The 15,627-nt window shown below is 67.1% G+C and overlaps 2 protein-coding genes across 5 annotated transcripts; both read left to right on the forward strand.

The window, feature by feature from the left end:
- The first annotated feature begins 258 nt into the window (after positions 1–258).
- NRBP2 (nuclear receptor binding protein 2) lies at positions 259–4,502 on the forward strand. The gene is made up of 18 exons (XM_004580875.2): positions 259–415; positions 593–715; positions 793–894; positions 975–1,064; positions 1,186–1,226; positions 1,325–1,419; positions 1,512–1,535; positions 1,621–1,704; positions 1,810–1,865; positions 1,946–2,041; positions 2,429–2,561; positions 2,639–2,741; positions 2,822–2,872; positions 2,942–3,077; positions 3,483–3,536; positions 3,744–3,807; positions 3,949–4,004; positions 4,086–4,502. The coding sequence occupies exons 1-18, from the start codon at positions 299–301 to the stop codon at positions 4,146–4,148; spliced, it is 1,488 nt and encodes a 495-aa protein (XP_004580932.1). The 5' UTR covers positions 259–298; the 3' UTR covers positions 4,149–4,502.
- A 2,217-nt stretch (positions 4,503–6,719) lies between these two features.
- On the forward strand, positions 6,720–14,776 carry PUF60 (poly(U) binding splicing factor 60). 4 transcript variants are annotated; one of them, XM_004580764.3, is made up of 12 exons: positions 6,720–6,847; positions 9,486–9,587; positions 10,378–10,473; positions 10,542–10,631; positions 11,307–11,357; positions 12,763–12,924; positions 13,028–13,120; positions 13,226–13,439; positions 13,512–13,702; positions 13,806–13,941; positions 14,028–14,263; positions 14,357–14,776. In XM_004580764.3, the coding sequence occupies exons 1-12, from the start codon at positions 6,824–6,826 to the stop codon at positions 14,654–14,656; spliced, it is 1,695 nt and encodes a 564-aa protein (XP_004580821.2). In that variant the 5' UTR covers positions 6,720–6,823; the 3' UTR covers positions 14,657–14,776. The 4 variants fall into 4 exon arrangements, with proteins under 4 accessions (XP_004580821.2, XP_004580823.2, XP_004580822.2 ...); XM_004580765.4 differs by having other exon boundaries at positions 6,791–6,847; positions 9,489–9,587; XM_004580766.3 differs by lacking the exon at positions 11,307–11,357.
- The last annotated feature ends 851 nt before the right edge of the window (positions 14,777–15,627 follow it).

Below are 15,627 nucleotides of genomic sequence, written 5' to 3' on the forward strand. Positions count from 1 at the left end.
GAGGGGGCGGGACGCGGGGCAGGGGCGGATCCCGCCGAGCCGCGAGGCCTCAGACACGCAGACCCAGGAGGCCCAGGCTGGCCCAGGGGAGCGGGCGAGGCCTGGAGCGGGAAGGGGCAGGGCGCTGCTGGGCCGGGCGGGGACGCTGCCCTGCGCTCCTCCCCTGTCCTCCGCGCGCCCGCGCCTCCGGGTTCCCGAGCGCGCCCGGGATCCTGGGCGGAGGCAAAGGCGGAGCCGGCGGACGCGGAGCAGGGGCGGGCGCGGGGCGCGGGCGCGGGGAGCGCGGCCTGTCCGAGCCATGGCGGCCCCGGAGCCGGCGCCGAGGAGGGGCCGCGAGCGGGAGGACGAGAGCGAGGACGAGAGCGATATCCTGGAGGAGAGCCCGTGCGGCCGCTGGCAGAAGCGGCGGGAGCAGGTGGGCGCGGGGGCTGGACGCCTGAGGCTGGGGTCCCGCGGGCCTGGCTTCCCCGGGAGCGCCCGGAGCGCCCGGAACCCCCGCAGCCCGGTCCTTGCGTGGCGCCCCTGGGCCCTGCGCGGGCTGGGGGCAGCGGCGAGCACTGGCCCAGGTCCCAGCGGCGCCCTCCCTCCACAGGTAAACCAGGGGAACATGCCAGGCATTCAGAGCACGTTCCTGGCCATGGACGCGGAGGAGGGCGTGGAGGTGGTGTGGAATGAGCTGCACTTCGGCGACAGGAAGGCCTTCGCCGCCCACGAGGTGAGCCCGTGCGCCCTGGCCTGCGGCACCGGGCCCCCCCAACACACGCCTCCCGCTGACCGCGCCCCCTTCCCAAGGAGAAGATCCTGACCATGTTTGAGCAGCTGGCGCTCGTCGACCATCCCAACATCGTGAAGCTGCACCGCTACTGGCTGGACGCCTCGGAGACCCGCGCGCGGGTGAGCCCCAGGCCAGAGGTGAGCCGTGGGCGTGGGGCGCGGGAGCCGCCGAGAGCCCACCCCGCTCGCCCGGCCCGCAGGTCGTCTTCATCACCGAGTACGTGTCGTCGGGCAGCCTCAAGCAGTTCCTGAAAAAGACCAAGAAGAACCACAAGGCCATGAACGCCCGGGTAGGGGGCGGGGGGACGGGGGAGGCTTCGGGCCCGGGACGGGCGGTCGGCGGGGAGGACGGGGGCGGGCTTCTCAGGCCCGGCCGCCCCCCGCCCACCCGACGGCGTCGTGCGTCGCCAGGCCTGGAAGCGCTGGTGCACACAGATCCTGTCAGCGCTCAGGTGAGCCCGCACCCTGGCCATGGTCCTGCGCCCTGGCTCTGCGCCATGCGCCCTCCACCAGCACCCCTGACTCGGAGCCGCCTCTCCTCTTCCCGCAGCTTCCTGCACGCCTGCAGCCCCCCGATCATCCACGGGAACCTGACCAGCGACACCATCTTCATCCAACACAATGGCCTGGTCAAGATCGGCTCCGGTGCTGGCGGGCGGCCCGGGGCGAGGGCGGGGGCGGAGGGGCCGGGGCCGCAGCGCGCTGACGTCGCTCTCTCTCCGCCCGCGCCGGCTCAGTGTGGTACCGCATCTTCTCCAACGGTGCGGGGGGGTCTCTGGGGTGAGCGGGTGGGGGGTGAGGCCCTGCCGGGGCTGGGTGCGCTCAGTCCCCACGCTGCACCCCCAGCCCTGCCTGACGACCTGCGGAGTCCGGTGCTGGCGGAACGCGAGGAGCTACGAAACCTGCACTTCTTCCCGCCCGAGTATGGAGGTGAGGACCCTCCGGGCGCGCGCCGCTGGGTGCCCCGCCAGCCTGCCCAGCCCGCCCAACCCACGGGGTGCCCCGCCAGCCTGCCCAGCCTGCTCCTCTTTGCAGAGGTGGCCGACGGAACGGCCTTGGACATCTTCTCCTTCGGGATGTGCGCGCTGGAGGTAGGAGCCCGGCCCCTGAGCTCCCACCCCGGCCACGCCCGAGGCTTCCGGCGTGCTCACCTGCCACTGTCCCCACCCAGATGGCCGTGCTGGAGATCCAAGCCAACGGGGACGCCCGAGTCACCGACGAGGCCGTGGCCCGGGCCAGACATTCCCTGACTGATCCCGACACGCGGGTGAGCAGCGTGGCCTGTGCCAAGGTGCTGGGCCGCCTCTCTGGGGTTCCAGGCTCTCGCAAGCCAGGGGTATCAGAGTGTGCTGCACACATGTCACCAGGGACACACGCACGGGCAGCCGTGTCTGCCCCTCGGGTGCCTGCCCCTCTGCGGCCAGGGACCACGGCTCCAGCGGGACAGCCAGAGGGGGTCCACGGTACGAGCGTTTGGGGTCAGGGTCCAAGGTTTAGCTCTGCAGCTCGTGGGGTGCCCGTGAGGGGTGGTGGCAAAACCCCTGAGTGGAGGCCAGGCTATGAGCAGGGCTGCTCCCCCAGCGGCCAGCGGCTAGCCTGGCTCCTGTCCAGGAGGGGGAGAGAGGAGAGTCCCAGCGGCTCTTCCTGCCCCCAGGAGTTCATCCTCTCCTGCCTGGCCCGAGACCCCGCGTGCCGGCCCTCTGCCCACAACCTGCTCTTCCACCGCGTGCTGTTCGAGGTGCACTCGCTGAAGCTCCTGGCGGCACACTGCTTCATCCAACACCAGTGTGAGTGGCAGGCGGGCCTGGCGCGTGGTCCCTTGCAGCCCGCAGGCCCTGCCCACCCCGCTCTCTGTGACTGACAGACCTCATGCCGGACAATGTGGTGGAGGAGAGGACCAAAGCCCTGGACCTGCAGGCCGTCTTGGCGGAGGTGCTGCGGCCCGCCCAGCCCCCGGTGCAGTGGCGGTGAGCAGCAGGCCGGCCCTGGAGCCCACTCCCCAGGAGCCCGGGCTGGCCGCCCGCTCACGTACCTCCACCCTGGGCAGGTATTCGGAGGTGTCTTTCTTGGAGCTGGACAAGTTCCTAGAAGATGTCAGGTGAGAGGTGGCCCGAGGGCGGGGAGCAGAGACAGTGGGGCTCGCTACCCCTACCCTGCGGTGTTTCAGGAACGGCATCTACCCACTGATGAACTTCGCTGCTGCCCGGCCCCTGGGCCTGCCCCGGGTGCTGGCCCCACAGCCAGAGGAGGCCCAGAAGACCAAGACCCCAACGCCGGAGCCCTTCGACTCGGAGACCAGAAAGGTGAGTGCCCCGCCTTCGGGCCATGTCATGAGGGTCCCCGCCTGTGCCTCCCCCAGGCTGCCCCCTTTGTGGGGGCGCCTGAGACCCCTGGAAGAGGCTCCTGCTGGGAGCCTGCCATGCCCCTCCCTGCCCCGTCCCTCGGTCCCTGAGCAGCTGCATCTTGCTGTGGGCACTGCTGTCACAGAGGCTAGCCCCATTCTGCACAGTCACACCCTGTCTCCTGCGTCCACCCTTGCTGTGCAGGGGTCCCCTGGCCAGCTGGTAGCAGCGAGAGGCGCTCCCCAGCTTCCCTGGGAAATGGCACCCATCTCCAGTGGCAGCCTGCCTGCATGGCCTTGAGGGCAGCATCTCCCCCTGGTTGCTGCGTCTCGGCTTTTTAGGGTGACAAGGCCTCTCCGCCTGCAGGTGATCCAGATGCAGTGTAACCTGGAAAGAAGCGAAGACAAGGGGCGCTGGCAGGTGAGCAGGCGGAGGGGTGGGGAGGGGCGGAACCAGCGCGTGGGGCGGAGCCACTGGGGAGGTGGTGGCTGGTGGGCGGGACCATCGAGTAGGGCGCGGCCACTGGAAAGGGGCGGGACCATCAAGCTGGGCGTGGTCCTCTTGTAGGGCGTGGCCATCGGCGGGGGCGTGGCCCCTGCGCCCTGCCCACGTCCCTCCTATCCACAGCTTACCCTGCTCCTGGTGCTGGAGGACCGGCTGCACCGGCAGCTGACCTACGAGCTGCTCCCGAGTAGGCCCGGCTGCCGGGGGGCTGGGTGGGCACTGGGCGGACACTGGGTGGCCGGGGGGCTGGGGGGGGCACTGGGCAGGCTGGGTGGGCACTGGGCGGCACCCCGCGCGGTCTCATTGCTGCTCGCCCTCCGGCCCGCAGCTGACAGAGCCCAGGACCTGGCCACCGAGCTGGTGCACTACGGCTTCGTCCGCGAGGTGCGCGGGGTGGGCAGTGGGCGGGCGGTGTGGGCCGGGCCGGTCCCACTGGGTGCCCCCAAGCCGCCTTCCTGCCTGTAGGACGACCGCGCCAAGCTGGCCGCCTTCCTGGAAAGCACCTTGCTCAAGTACCGCGGGGCCTAGGGCTGCCCGGGTGACCTCGGCAGCCCAGGCCTCGGTCTGAACCCCGGGGAGACCCCACCGGTGGCCTGCAGGTGTCTGGCCAGATCCGGAGGGAGGCTACGGCCCAGCAGCTCCGGCTCTGGGGTGGGTCCACCTGGCCCCCAGGAGGCACAGAACGTGGGCTCCCTGTGTGACAAAGTGCCATGCAAGGGTCCTCCTGCCACCCAACAGTGACACTGTGGGTGGGCATCGCGCCCAGGGGCTTCTTTAGGGCTGACCACTGACTTAGCTGCCGTAGCACGCTACCATAACAAGGCAGGTAGGCAGGGCCGGGGTGGCTGGGCTGAGCCCCTGGCCCTGGCCTGCTGTGTGCCTCGGACAGCAGGCACTGCCCAGGCCCTCCCAGGCCCAGGCTCAGCTGGGGAGCCGTGTGGGGCCCAGGCCTCTGGGGAGCCCCACCCTAGGAGCCCAGGTTAGGGGTGTCCATCTGGGCTGACAAGGGTACATCCACTGAGCCGCGGGCTGCAAGGGAATGCCCCCTGCAGAGGATCTGGCAGTCTCTAGAATGTTCCGCAGCCGGCTCCTCCCAGCTTGTGCTCAGAGTTGCCAAGTTCGGGGTCCCTGCGGCCAGCACATCTCTGCAGGTGCCACGGCCACCTCACTGTCCTTACACCAGCTGTGTGCTTGCCGCTTCCTTCACACACACACACACACACACACACACACACGGTCTTAAAAATGGAGTCAGCTGAAGGCCACCTCCCGCCCCATCCTGCCCACTCGAATACTCCTGCAAAGCACACGCGTGTTTATGGCTGTTTCTCTTCTAAATAAAACGAGGTGTTACTACTTATCTGTTTGAAAGGCAGAGTTACAGGGTGAGAGGAGAGCTGTCATTTTCCGACTCACTGCCCAAAATGGCCACAAGGGCCAGGCCAGGCTGAAGGCAGGAGCCCACTCCAGGTCTCCCACGTGTGTGCAGGGACCCAAGGCCTTGGACCGTCCTCTGCTGCTTTCTCCGGCACACCCGCAGGGACCTGGGCGGGAAGTGGGCGGCTGGTCCCACGGCTTCTGTGCCCGCTGTCCCCAGTTGGCACCTGCGGGAGGAGTGGGGCAAGGCGCCTCGATCCCTGAGCACAGTCCAGGGAACCCTGTCCCCGTTATCACAGCTGCCCCCCCCACGCATCTGGTCAGGGGCGTCAGGGACATGGTGCCTGGGCTGTGTTCTCCACTGCACCTGCTGTTCTCTCTGCAGTTAATGATCACACATCCCCCCCACCGCCTTATCTCTCTGTGTGTCTGACACCAATGTGCCACGTGAGCCATGAGGTGGGCCTGACCCAGCAGGCAGGCCTGGGCTTGGAGCTGGGCCTTCCCAGCACCTTCTTCTATACATTCAGCATATCCTTAAATACATGCATGTATATTTAGGTTAGAAAGTGCACTCTCTGCCACTGGGTTACTCCCAGATGCCTGCAGGCTTAGAGCCAGGGCCAGGGACGCCCGCCATCCGGGTCACGCAGATGACAGGGAGCCAGCTGCCCATCCACAGACCTGCCTCCCCAGGTGTGCACTGGCAGCATGCCGGAGCCTGAACCCACCGGCCCCGCCCCCGGCTTCCTGTCTGGTGCTCGGCCACCGAAGGGGATAGGGAGCCCACGGCAGTGGGTTTCGTGGGGGTCCCTGAGCAGGCCCCAGGCTCCGACCTCCACCAGGAAATCCCAGGAGGACGGGGAAGCAGGAGCTGCCACCAGACGACAGCTTTGGGGCTCTGGCCTGGGACCAGCCATGCCAGGAACCAGAACATTCCGGCCTCCTGTCGCTGCCTCCTCCACGGCCCCAGTCCTCTCGCCCTGCTGGAGCTTAGTGCCCGGCCAGCTTTGGAGTCCTTGTGGGAGCCCCCAGCCTCCATCCTTTCTTCTGAACCCAGAATACTGCATACAAGGCCTGGCAGGCGCCAGAGGGAAGTGGCCCCACTGCTCGTGGGCAGGCGCGGTGCCCACAGCCGCAGCAGGTGGGCTCGGTGTTCCGGGGAGCCTCCTGTGCGGTAGCACCTTTCCGCCTTCAGACGCTGGGCAGACCCTTGCACGCGCTGGCCCGTCCAGGGGCTGCTCGCAGCTCCTTTCCTATGGTCCTAGGAGGGCTCGAGGGGCTGTGTGCGGCCCCGCAGGGAAGAGCCCTGCCCACAGATGACGTGGCTGGGGTCGCGGGGCCAGTGAAGGCCCGTGGGCAGCCGGGGCAGGAGCCGCAATGGCCGTGGTCAAGTGCCTCCACAGCTGAGCTGGGCCGGGAGCGTCCTCCGTCGCCGGTGCCTCGTGTCCCTGACATCCCCGCGTCCTCCAGGGCCGGCCCTGCCTGGCCGCCCGTCCTCCAGGGTCAGGCAGGCGTCCTCCAGGGCCGACCCTGCCTGGCCAGGAGCGCTCCCGCCCCTGCAAGCTCCGCCCCCGCCCCTGCAAGCTCCGCCCTGCTGCCATAGCTCCGCCCCTCCCCGCTGCCATAGCCCCGCCCATTTCCGGCAAGCCCCCGTCTGGCCCCTACGCTCAGGCAAGTCCCGTCCCGGAAGCGAGCTCCCTCCGCTTCCACGTCCTGGGCCGGAGCTCTGGTATCGCGAGAGTGCGGTGCTGCGGCGCCCAGATCTCGCGAGACTGCGGAGGCGGCAGGAGCGTGCGGCGCGCGGGGGCCGCGACGGACGCAAGATGGCGACCGCGACCATCGCGCTCGTAAGTGAGCCGGGCCGGACGGGCGGCGGGCGAGGCAGGCCGGCCCTCCGGGAGCGCCCGCGGCGGGCTGCGTGCCGAGGCGCGGCTCGGGGCTCGGGCCCGGGGAGGCGGCGGCGGAGGGCCGCGTGCCCAGGGCCTCCTGCCCGGCCCCCGGTCGGCCCCGCAGCGGCCTGGGAGGCTCTCGCCCCGCCGCGGGGAGGGCTGACCTGCAAAGGGGCTGACCTGCAAGGGGGCTCGGCCCGGAACGGCGAGGGCTGACCTGCAAGGGGGCTCGGCCCGGGAGTGGCCAGGGCTGACCTGCAAGGGTACTGACCTGCGAGGGGCTCGGCCCAGGCCCTCCTGCCGCCTGGCTGCTGGAGCTCCGGGCAGGGCAGGGGGCAGCTGGCCTGGCCGCACCAGCACTGCCTGCAACACGGCCGCGCTCATAGGGTCAGGGTCAGGGTCAGGGTCAGCGTCAGCCCCTTCCCTGGGGACCTGGTCTGGCCCCGATCCTCCCCCAGCCCCTTCCCAGGGGGATGCTAGGACTGACTGGGCCGTTTCCGGGGGCAGGAGTCACGGTGCCCTCCTGCCCTGCAGCCTTTGCTGCCCCGGGCCTTCACAGGAGGGACCTGCTGTGGTGTTTGTCCGTGAGGGCCAGTCCTGCCCTGCCTTTTCCTTGCTGCCTGGTGCGGGACAGACTGCCTGAGGGGTGGGGGTACAAGTCCAGCAGAAGGGGGATTTATTAAGATGCTCACGAATATATGTATTATGAAAACTGTGCACAGATTTCCACTTTTTTCCATCAAAGTAAGTCTTAATTTTTTTGTCTGAGAGGAAGAGCTCTTGCCATGGGTCATTCCCAGATGCCCGCAGTAGCCAGGGCCCTCCCAGGTGCCTCGCGGAGGTGCCTGGGTGGCGTGTCCACAGCTGCCTGCGCCCAGGGCCTGCTCCGGTACCTCTCCTCCGCATGCTCACAGACGTGCGTGCCTTGTTTTCTAGCCTGATTGACTTTACTGGAAAGGCAGGAAGACCTTCCATCTGCTGGGTCGCTCCCTAAGTGGCCACGAGGGCTGTTCTGAGGCCAGGAGCTTGTTCCAGGCCTCCCATGTGGGTGCAGGACCCCCAGCACTCGGGCCGTCCTCCCTTGCTCTCCCAGGCCACAGGCAGGGAGCTGGATGGGAAGCCGAGCAGCTGGGGCAGGAGTTGGCATTCTGTTGGCACAGCAGGCAGAAGCTTAGTTCACCGTGCCGTGGTTTCTGGGCTTCCAGGGATGGGGGCACCTGGAGCACCCCATACCAGTGGCAGGGAGAGCTCTACCAGGCCACGCAGCCTGCGGCACACTCAGCTGCAGCAGCTGCAAGGCGGGGAGTGGTTGCTCTGTGTCCTTGGGTGTCTGGGCCTCCCCTGAGCTGCCTTGAACTCGCGCTGCCTTGACCTCTGCCCAACCCCTGCCCTGGGTGATGTCTGTGCAGGGAGCAGACTCTTCAGCTGTGTTTTGTTTCTTTTTTAAGATGTATTTATTTTTATTGGAAAGTCAGACATACAGAGAGGAGAGACAGAGAGCAAGATCTTCCATCCAATGATTCACTCCCCAAGTGGCTGCAACGGCCGGTGCTGTGCCGACCCAAAGCCAGGAGCCCAGAGCCTCTTCTGGGTCTCCCACACGGGTGCAGGGTCCCAAAGCTTTGGGCCATCCTCGACTGCTTTCCCAAGCCGCAGGTGGAGCCCAGCTGTGCTTTTAAAAAACAGTTATTTAGGGGCCCAGCGGCGTGGCCTAGCAGCAAAAGTCCTCACCTTGAACACACCGGGATCCCTTATGGGCACCGGTTCTAATCCCGTCAGCTCCACTTCCCATCCAGCTCCCTGCTTGTGGCCTGGGAAAACAGTGGAGGACACCCCAAAGCTTTGGGACCCTGCACCCGCGTGGGAGACCAGGAAGAGGTTCCAGGTTCCCGGCATCGGATCAGCACAGCACCGGCCGTTGCACTCACTTGAGGAGTGAATCATCAGACGAAAGATCTTCCTGTCTCTCCTCTCTGTGTATTTGACTTTGTAATAAAAATAAATAAATCTTAAAAAAACCACACAGTTATTTATTTGAAAGGCAGAATTACAAAGGGGGAGAGACAGAGCCCATGCAAAGGCCGGTTTGAGGCCAGGCGTTTCTTCGGGTCTCCCTGTGGTGCGGGACCCCCAGTACTCGGGCCGTCTCAGGTGCATGAGCAAGGAGCTGCCGGCCTGGGGCGGCACCGTCTGAGGCCGTGCTGCACGATTATCCTGCCCCAGTGCCGGCCCCTCAGCTGTGCACTGTGGGGCTGCAGACAGACACTGCCCGCTGCCCAGGGAGGCATGTTCCGCACGGGCCTGGGCTTGGCCGAGGCTGGGCCAGCATGGTTTGTGTGGGCGCTAGGCAGGCATGACCGCCTAGCAGGGCGTGGGAGACATCGGGTCACCTGCTTGATTCTGTGCTGCCTGCCTCCTCGCCTGGTCCCAGGGATAGGGTTGCTGTAGCTGTCTGGATGGGCCGGGGCACAGGCAGTGTGGACCTCAGAGGGTCCTGTGGCCCTGCCTGGCCTCCCTTGTTCAACCATTAGCTTGGGAAGAGGAGGGTGTTGGGGTGTGGCTGTGGGACCACCCATGACGACATGTCCTCCTGCAGCAGGTGAATGGCCAGCAAGGAGGGGGGTCTGAGCCAGCGGCCACAGCGGCGGCGGCGGCAGCGACAGTGGTGGCAGCGGGAGACAAATGGAAGCCTCCACAGGTACTCCCCTGAGCAGCCTGTGCGCCCCAGGCCAGACTGCTCTGGCCCCAGCCGTGGAAGGGCACTCAGCCCTGTTAGAGCCAAGAAGCCAGGTCTTGGTGCTTCTGCTGGACAGCACCCACATTCAGAAGGTTCTAGTAGCCTCCAGGAGGTAGCCTGGGGCCCCTTGGAGCTGGGCCCTCCTCCTGCTCCCCAGGCACTGGGGGGGGCTGTGGTATGCAGCCTTCATCCCGGGAAGGTGTGGGAGCGCGGGCCCCCATGCTGGCTCGCCATTGGTTGGTGGGAGAAGGGCCTTTTGTTTACCAAGACAAAGAGGAGATTGAGAAATTTCTAGGGGGCTGGCATTGATTACCATGGTGACGCCTGCTTTGCCCTCTCCCACTGGGGAGGCCCGGGCTTGGGGCCAGCTGGGAGAGTGGCAGGGCCAGGCTGGTGTGAGCCGCAGCCAGCCTCGGCGATCCTGCGGCGGGGGGGCACCCGGCTCAGGGATTCCCAGGGCTGGGCTGGGTGGCCTTGGTCCTGATGTTGGCTCCTGTGTGAGGGCCTTGCTCTGCCCCGGCAGCCGGCAGACATGCCCCGGGCCGCCCTGAGCCCCTCAGGCCGTGTCCTCACACTAGAGTTCCAGAATGGCCCAAGTCTGCCCTCCCTCAGAGCCCCCGAGGCTGGCTGTGGGTGCTGGGTTGGGGCGGGGCAGCCCTGGAGCCTGGCCTGGCTCTGAGGTGGCAGGTGTGGTTGCGATGCCCTCCACTGCCCCCCCAACCCGCTGCTGAACCGCCCCCTGCCCCTCCAGGGCCCAGAGACTGTCAAGATGGAGAACGGGCAGAATACAGCCGCCAAGCTGGGGCTGCCTCCCCTGACGCCCGAGCAGCAGGAGGCCCTCCAGAAGGTGAGTGCTGCAGGGCTGAGGGCTGCGGGCCGGCTGCCGGGGCCCGGGCTGACCACCGTGTCCTGCAGGCCAAGAAGTACGCCATGGAGCAGAGCATCAAGAGCGTGCTGGTGAAACAGACCATCGCCCACCAGCAGCAGCAGCTCACCAACCTGCAGGTGAGTGGTGGGCTGCACCGCCGGAGGCGCCCACCTGGCCCGGCAGCGTTCGCCACCCCTCCCCTGCGCCCTCTGCTCCTCTTCACTCTGGCTCTCTTTCTGCTGTGCTGCAGCCGGCCCCTTCTCAGATTCGCAAGGACTGCTACTCGGAGCCCTTAGGGTCCTCCCCGGGGCTCGAGCAGCCCGCCCCTTCCTGCCCTGTTCCCCTCACGGCCTCACTGTTCCTGCGGGTCTCCCCAGCCCCTGCCCCCAGAAGGAGCGCAAACGTGGCCTGGGGCCAGGCGGTCAGGGTCCCAGCCCACCCCTGCCGTGAGGCCCACCAGTTAGGCCTTCGATGGTCTGGACCGAGGGACAGCCTGGGGTGCCTCCCAGACCTTCCCTAAGCACGTGGTGGCGTGAGGCCACTGGGCGTGGACGAGGCCCACGGGTTCCTGGGCCTCGTGCCTCCCAACCCCGCCCGCCCCTCGTTAGAGGGCATGCTGCCGGGAGCCCGGCTGCTCGCGGTCACCGGGTCATCCCTCCTCCTCCGGCCGAGGCCGCGGGCAGGGCTCCTGGGCTCTGCAGCCCCCGTGGGCAGGTGCCGGCGGCCGGGCAGCGTGGGCCGCCTGCGTGAGGTGCTGACGAGCGGGCCTGCCCGGCTCCAACAGACTGAACTCTGTCTTTACTGTCTTTCAGATGGCAGCAGTGACAATGGGCTTTGGAGATCCTCTCTCACCTTTGCAGTCGGTCAATAGACTTGCTCACTCCTGCCGGGGCTCTGTCCTTAGTCAGGCTAGGGGGGGCAGTGCGGCCGGTGTGTGGGCGCCCACCCCGGGCCCGCCCTGGGGAGGCCTCCGTCTGCTCTGAGGGCCCGCCTTAAAACTAACCGGCCAGGTAACTGCGGAGCGGAGGGTAGCTGCTGCGCCCAGCCCGTCCGCCGGGCCGCCAGCCCCGCCGGGCTCCAGGCGGGTCCTCGCCCACGGCCCCAGCAGACCCCAAGGGTGGCTGGATGGAGGGGGGCTCGGTGGGGGGACTCCAGTGAGTGAGTGAGGGCTGGGCAGAGGCTTGGGACTTGGCCTAGCGTCAGGCTCTCAGCAGGGGTAGAGGCCGCCTGGCCCTGGCCTGCGGGGGATGGGGGAGGGAGATGCCCCCTCCCTTCCTGGAGGCCGAGGCGGTGGCCAGCCCATGGGAGGAGCGGAGGGGTGCAGCAGGCCCCTATGCTGGGCTGTGTCTGCAGGGGCTGCTTTAATGGGAGGCAGACCCCACGGTCCCCGTGAGGGAGCCAGTGGCCCTGGAAGCCCCACATAGAGAGACCCCATCTTGGGGGACAGATGTGCCCCCTGTCTGGGGAGTCTGCGAGAGGGGGGGTCCTTTGAGTAGGAGCTTGCCCGAGAGTCCCTGGAGGGGAGTAGCCCTTGCCAAGACTTTCCTAGTTGAAGGAGGAGCTCTGAGGGAGGGAAGGGAGGCCCCCGCAGGCCGGCCAGTGGCCCTCGCCCCTGGACTTGTGCGGGTGAGGATGGGCTGGGCTCTGCCGCACCCCTCTTGGCTCTGCTGGCCCTGGGGTTCACAGCTGCAGCCCTGGGCTTGCCAGGCCCCAGGCCCTTCCCTGTTGGAGTCTGCCACCCGGGAACCCTGCCAGCAGCCTTGGCGTGGCTCTAAGCAGCTCTGTTGGAGGGGAGATGGGGAGGGGTGTATGTGTTGAGCATTGGGGTCCCCCACCCCGCCAGTCAGCCCTGCTCCAGCTGCCCCTCCACCTGCCTCTCTAGGGAGCCCCTGTTGGGCCTCCTGCGGGCAGCACCGCCCTGTCTCTGCCCTCCTCTCCTCTGCCCTCCAGAGCAGCGGGTCCCTCCGCCTCAGATGCCTCTTCTCCCCTCTGCTGTCGTGGGCTTGGCGGGGGCCCCTTGCCCCCAGTCTGGAGGGGGCACCTGCTAGCCAGCCTTACTGCTGCTGTCTGCCAGGGTGGGCGAGCTGGGTCTGTCTGGCCTCCCACTGGGCTGCCCCTCTCCTGGGGCTGTGGGCCGAACCTGCACCTTGCCATCCGTGGGGAGCCCTCCCCACGGTGGTGCTTGGTGGGTGGGCCAGGAAGGGAGTGGGCTGCCAAGCCTGTTGCGCCCCTGACCAGCCGGTTGGTCTCTCCCCTGTCCTGCTCCAGATGGCAGCTCAGCGACAGCGGGCACTGGCCATCATGTGCCGGGTCTACGTGGGCTCCATCTACTATGAGCTGGGGGAGGACACGATTCGCCAGGCCTTCGCCCCGTTTGGCCCCATCAAGAGCATCGACATGTCCTGGGACTCAGTCACCATGAAGCATAAGGTGATGGGGCCACCCCGCCCTGTGGGCCCCAAGCTCACCCACCCTGTCCCCACCCTGCCCCGCCCCGCGGGCCCCAAGCTCACCCCTGCTTCCCTGCGTCCAGGGCTTTGCCTTTGTGGAATACGAGGTCCCGGAAGCTGCGCAGCTGGCCTTGGAGCAGATGAACTCGGTGATGCTAGGTGGCAGGAACATCAAGGTGAGGGCAGGCTGTGGCCGGAGCCTGGAGCCCAGAGCGCTTAATGCGTGAGCTTGTAGACAGCCAGACTGATGGGCTCCTGGGCCCACTGCCCCTCCGTTCCAGGTGGGCAGACCCAGCAACATTGGGCAGGCCCAGCCCATCATAGACCAGCTGGCTGAGGAGGCTCGGGCCTTCAACCGCATCTACGTGGCCTCCGTGCACCAGGACCTGTCAGACGACGACATCAAGAGTGTGTTTGAGGCCTTCGGCAAGATCAAATCTTGCACCCTGGCCCGGGACCCCACGACCGGGAAGCACAAGGGTTACGGCTTCATTGGTGAGCCGGGCGTGGCGAGGCGGTGGGGGGGTGCCCTGGCGAGGCTGCTGCTCACACTGCTCCGTCCTGCAGAGTACGAGAAGGCACAGTCGTCCCAGGACGCCGTGTCCTCCATGAACCTCTTCGACCTGGGGGGCCAGTACCTGCGTGTGGGCAAGGCCGTCACACCCCCCATGCCCCTGCTGACACCTGCCACGCCAGGAGGCCTCCCGCCAGCGGCTGCTGTGGCCGCAGCTGCAGCCACTGCCAAGATCACAGCTCAGGTGGGTGAGCGGTGGCTTGGTGCCCAGCGGAGCCGCCCCGGGGACGTTAGGCTAATCTTGGCGGGGAAGAACAGGACCGAGTGTCGGTGGTCTTGGGTTGCAGGAAGCCGTGGCGGGAGCAGCCGTCCTGGGCACCTTGGCTACACCTGGACTGGTGTCCCCAGCCCTCACCCTGGCACAGCCCCTGGGAGCCTTGCCCCAGGCGGTCATGGCTGCCCAGGCCCCTGGGGTCATCACAGGTGAGTGCCTGGGGGGAGGCACTGGCTGGCCCTGTGCTGCCTCAGGCCCTGTCGGTGACCGCCGGGCCTGCTGGTTTTTACTGCAGGTGTGACCCCAGCCCGTCCCCCCATTCCTGTCACCATCCCCTCGGTAGGGGTGGTGAACCCCATCCTGGCCAGCCCACCCACGCTGGGGCTACTGGAGCCCAAGAAGGAGAAGGAGGAGGAGGAGCTGTTCCCTGAGTCGGAGCGGCCCGAGATGCTGAGCGAGCAGGAGCACATGAGCATCTCGGGCAGCAGTGCGCGCCACATGGTCATGCAGAAGCTGCTGCGCAAGCAGGAGGTGGGCGTGGGGGCGGGCAGGAGGTGGGCGTGGGGGCGGCAGCGGGCCCCCAGAGGTGCCCAGCACTCAGCCCCTCGCGGCGCTCCCCCGCAGTCCACAGTGATGGTGCTGCGCAACATGGTGGACCCCAAGGACATAGACGACGACCTGGAGGGGGAGGTGACAGAGGAGTGCGGCAAGTTCGGCGCCGTGAACCGGGTCATCATCTACCAGGAGAAGCAGGGCGAGGAGGAGGACGCCGAGATCATCGTCAAGATCTTCGTGGAGTTCTCGGTGGCCTCAGAGACTCACAAGGCCATCCAGGCCCTCAACGGCCGCTGGTTCGCCGGCCGCAAGGTGGTGGCCGAGGTCTACGACCAGGAGCGCTTTGACAACAGCGACCTCTCTGCGTGACCTCGGCCCCTTCCCTGGACTCATGTTTGTCCTGTCTGCTTTTACATAGTGAGGACAGTCGCGTCTGCACGGCGCACTGCCCAGCCTGTCTGTAGCGTGGATAAAGGTGCAGGTGCCACCGACCCAGCCTCCGTGTCAAACCTGGGGACATCAGCAGCCAGCACTGTGTGTGTGTGTGTGTGTGTGCAGAGACAGCACGTGCCAGGGGTGTGTGTGTGTGTGTGCAGGGACAGCACGTGCCAGGGGTGTGTGTGTGTGTGTGCAGGGACAGCACGTGCCAGGGGTGTGTGTGTGTGTGTGTGCAGAGACAGCACGTCCCAGGGGTGTGTGTGTGTGCAGAGACAGCACGTGCCAGGGGTGTGTGTGTGTGTGTGCAGAGACAGCACGTCCCAGGGGTGTGTGTGTGTGTGTGCAGAGACAGCACGTCCCAGGGGTGTGTGTGTGTGTGTGCAGGGACAGCACGTGCCAGGGGTGTGTGTGTGTGTGTGCAGGGACAGCACGTGCCAGGGGTGTGTGTGTGTGTGTGCAGGGACAGCACGTGCCAGGGGTGAGTGTGTGTGTAGGGACAGCACGTGCCAGGGGTGTGTGTGTGTGTAGGGACAGCACGTGCCAGGGGTGAGTGTGTGTGTGTGCAGGGACAGCACATCCCAGGGGTGTGTGTGTGTGTGTGTGCAGGGACAGCACGTGCCAGGGGTGAGTGTGTGTGTGTGCAGGGACAGCACGTCCCAGGGGTGTGTGTGTGTGTGTGTGTGCAGGGACAGCACGTCCCAGGGGTGTGTGTGTGTGTGTGTGCAGGGACAGCACGTCCCAGGGGTGTGTGCAGCGACAGCACGTGCCAGGGGTGAGTGTGTGTGTGTGCAGAGACAGCACGTGCCAGGGGTGTGTGTGTGTGCAGGGACAGCACGTCCCAGGGGTGTGTGTGTGTGTGTGCAGGGACAGCAGCTAGGCGCCCTGGGAGGGTCGGGGTTCGC

This window comes from Ochotona princeps, unplaced genomic scaffold (assembly GCF_030435755.1).
Source record: "Ochotona princeps isolate mOchPri1 unplaced genomic scaffold, mOchPri1.hap1 HAP1_SCAFFOLD_971, whole genome shotgun sequence".
NCBI classification, from domain to species: Eukaryota; Metazoa; Chordata; class Mammalia; order Lagomorpha; family Ochotonidae; genus Ochotona; species Ochotona princeps.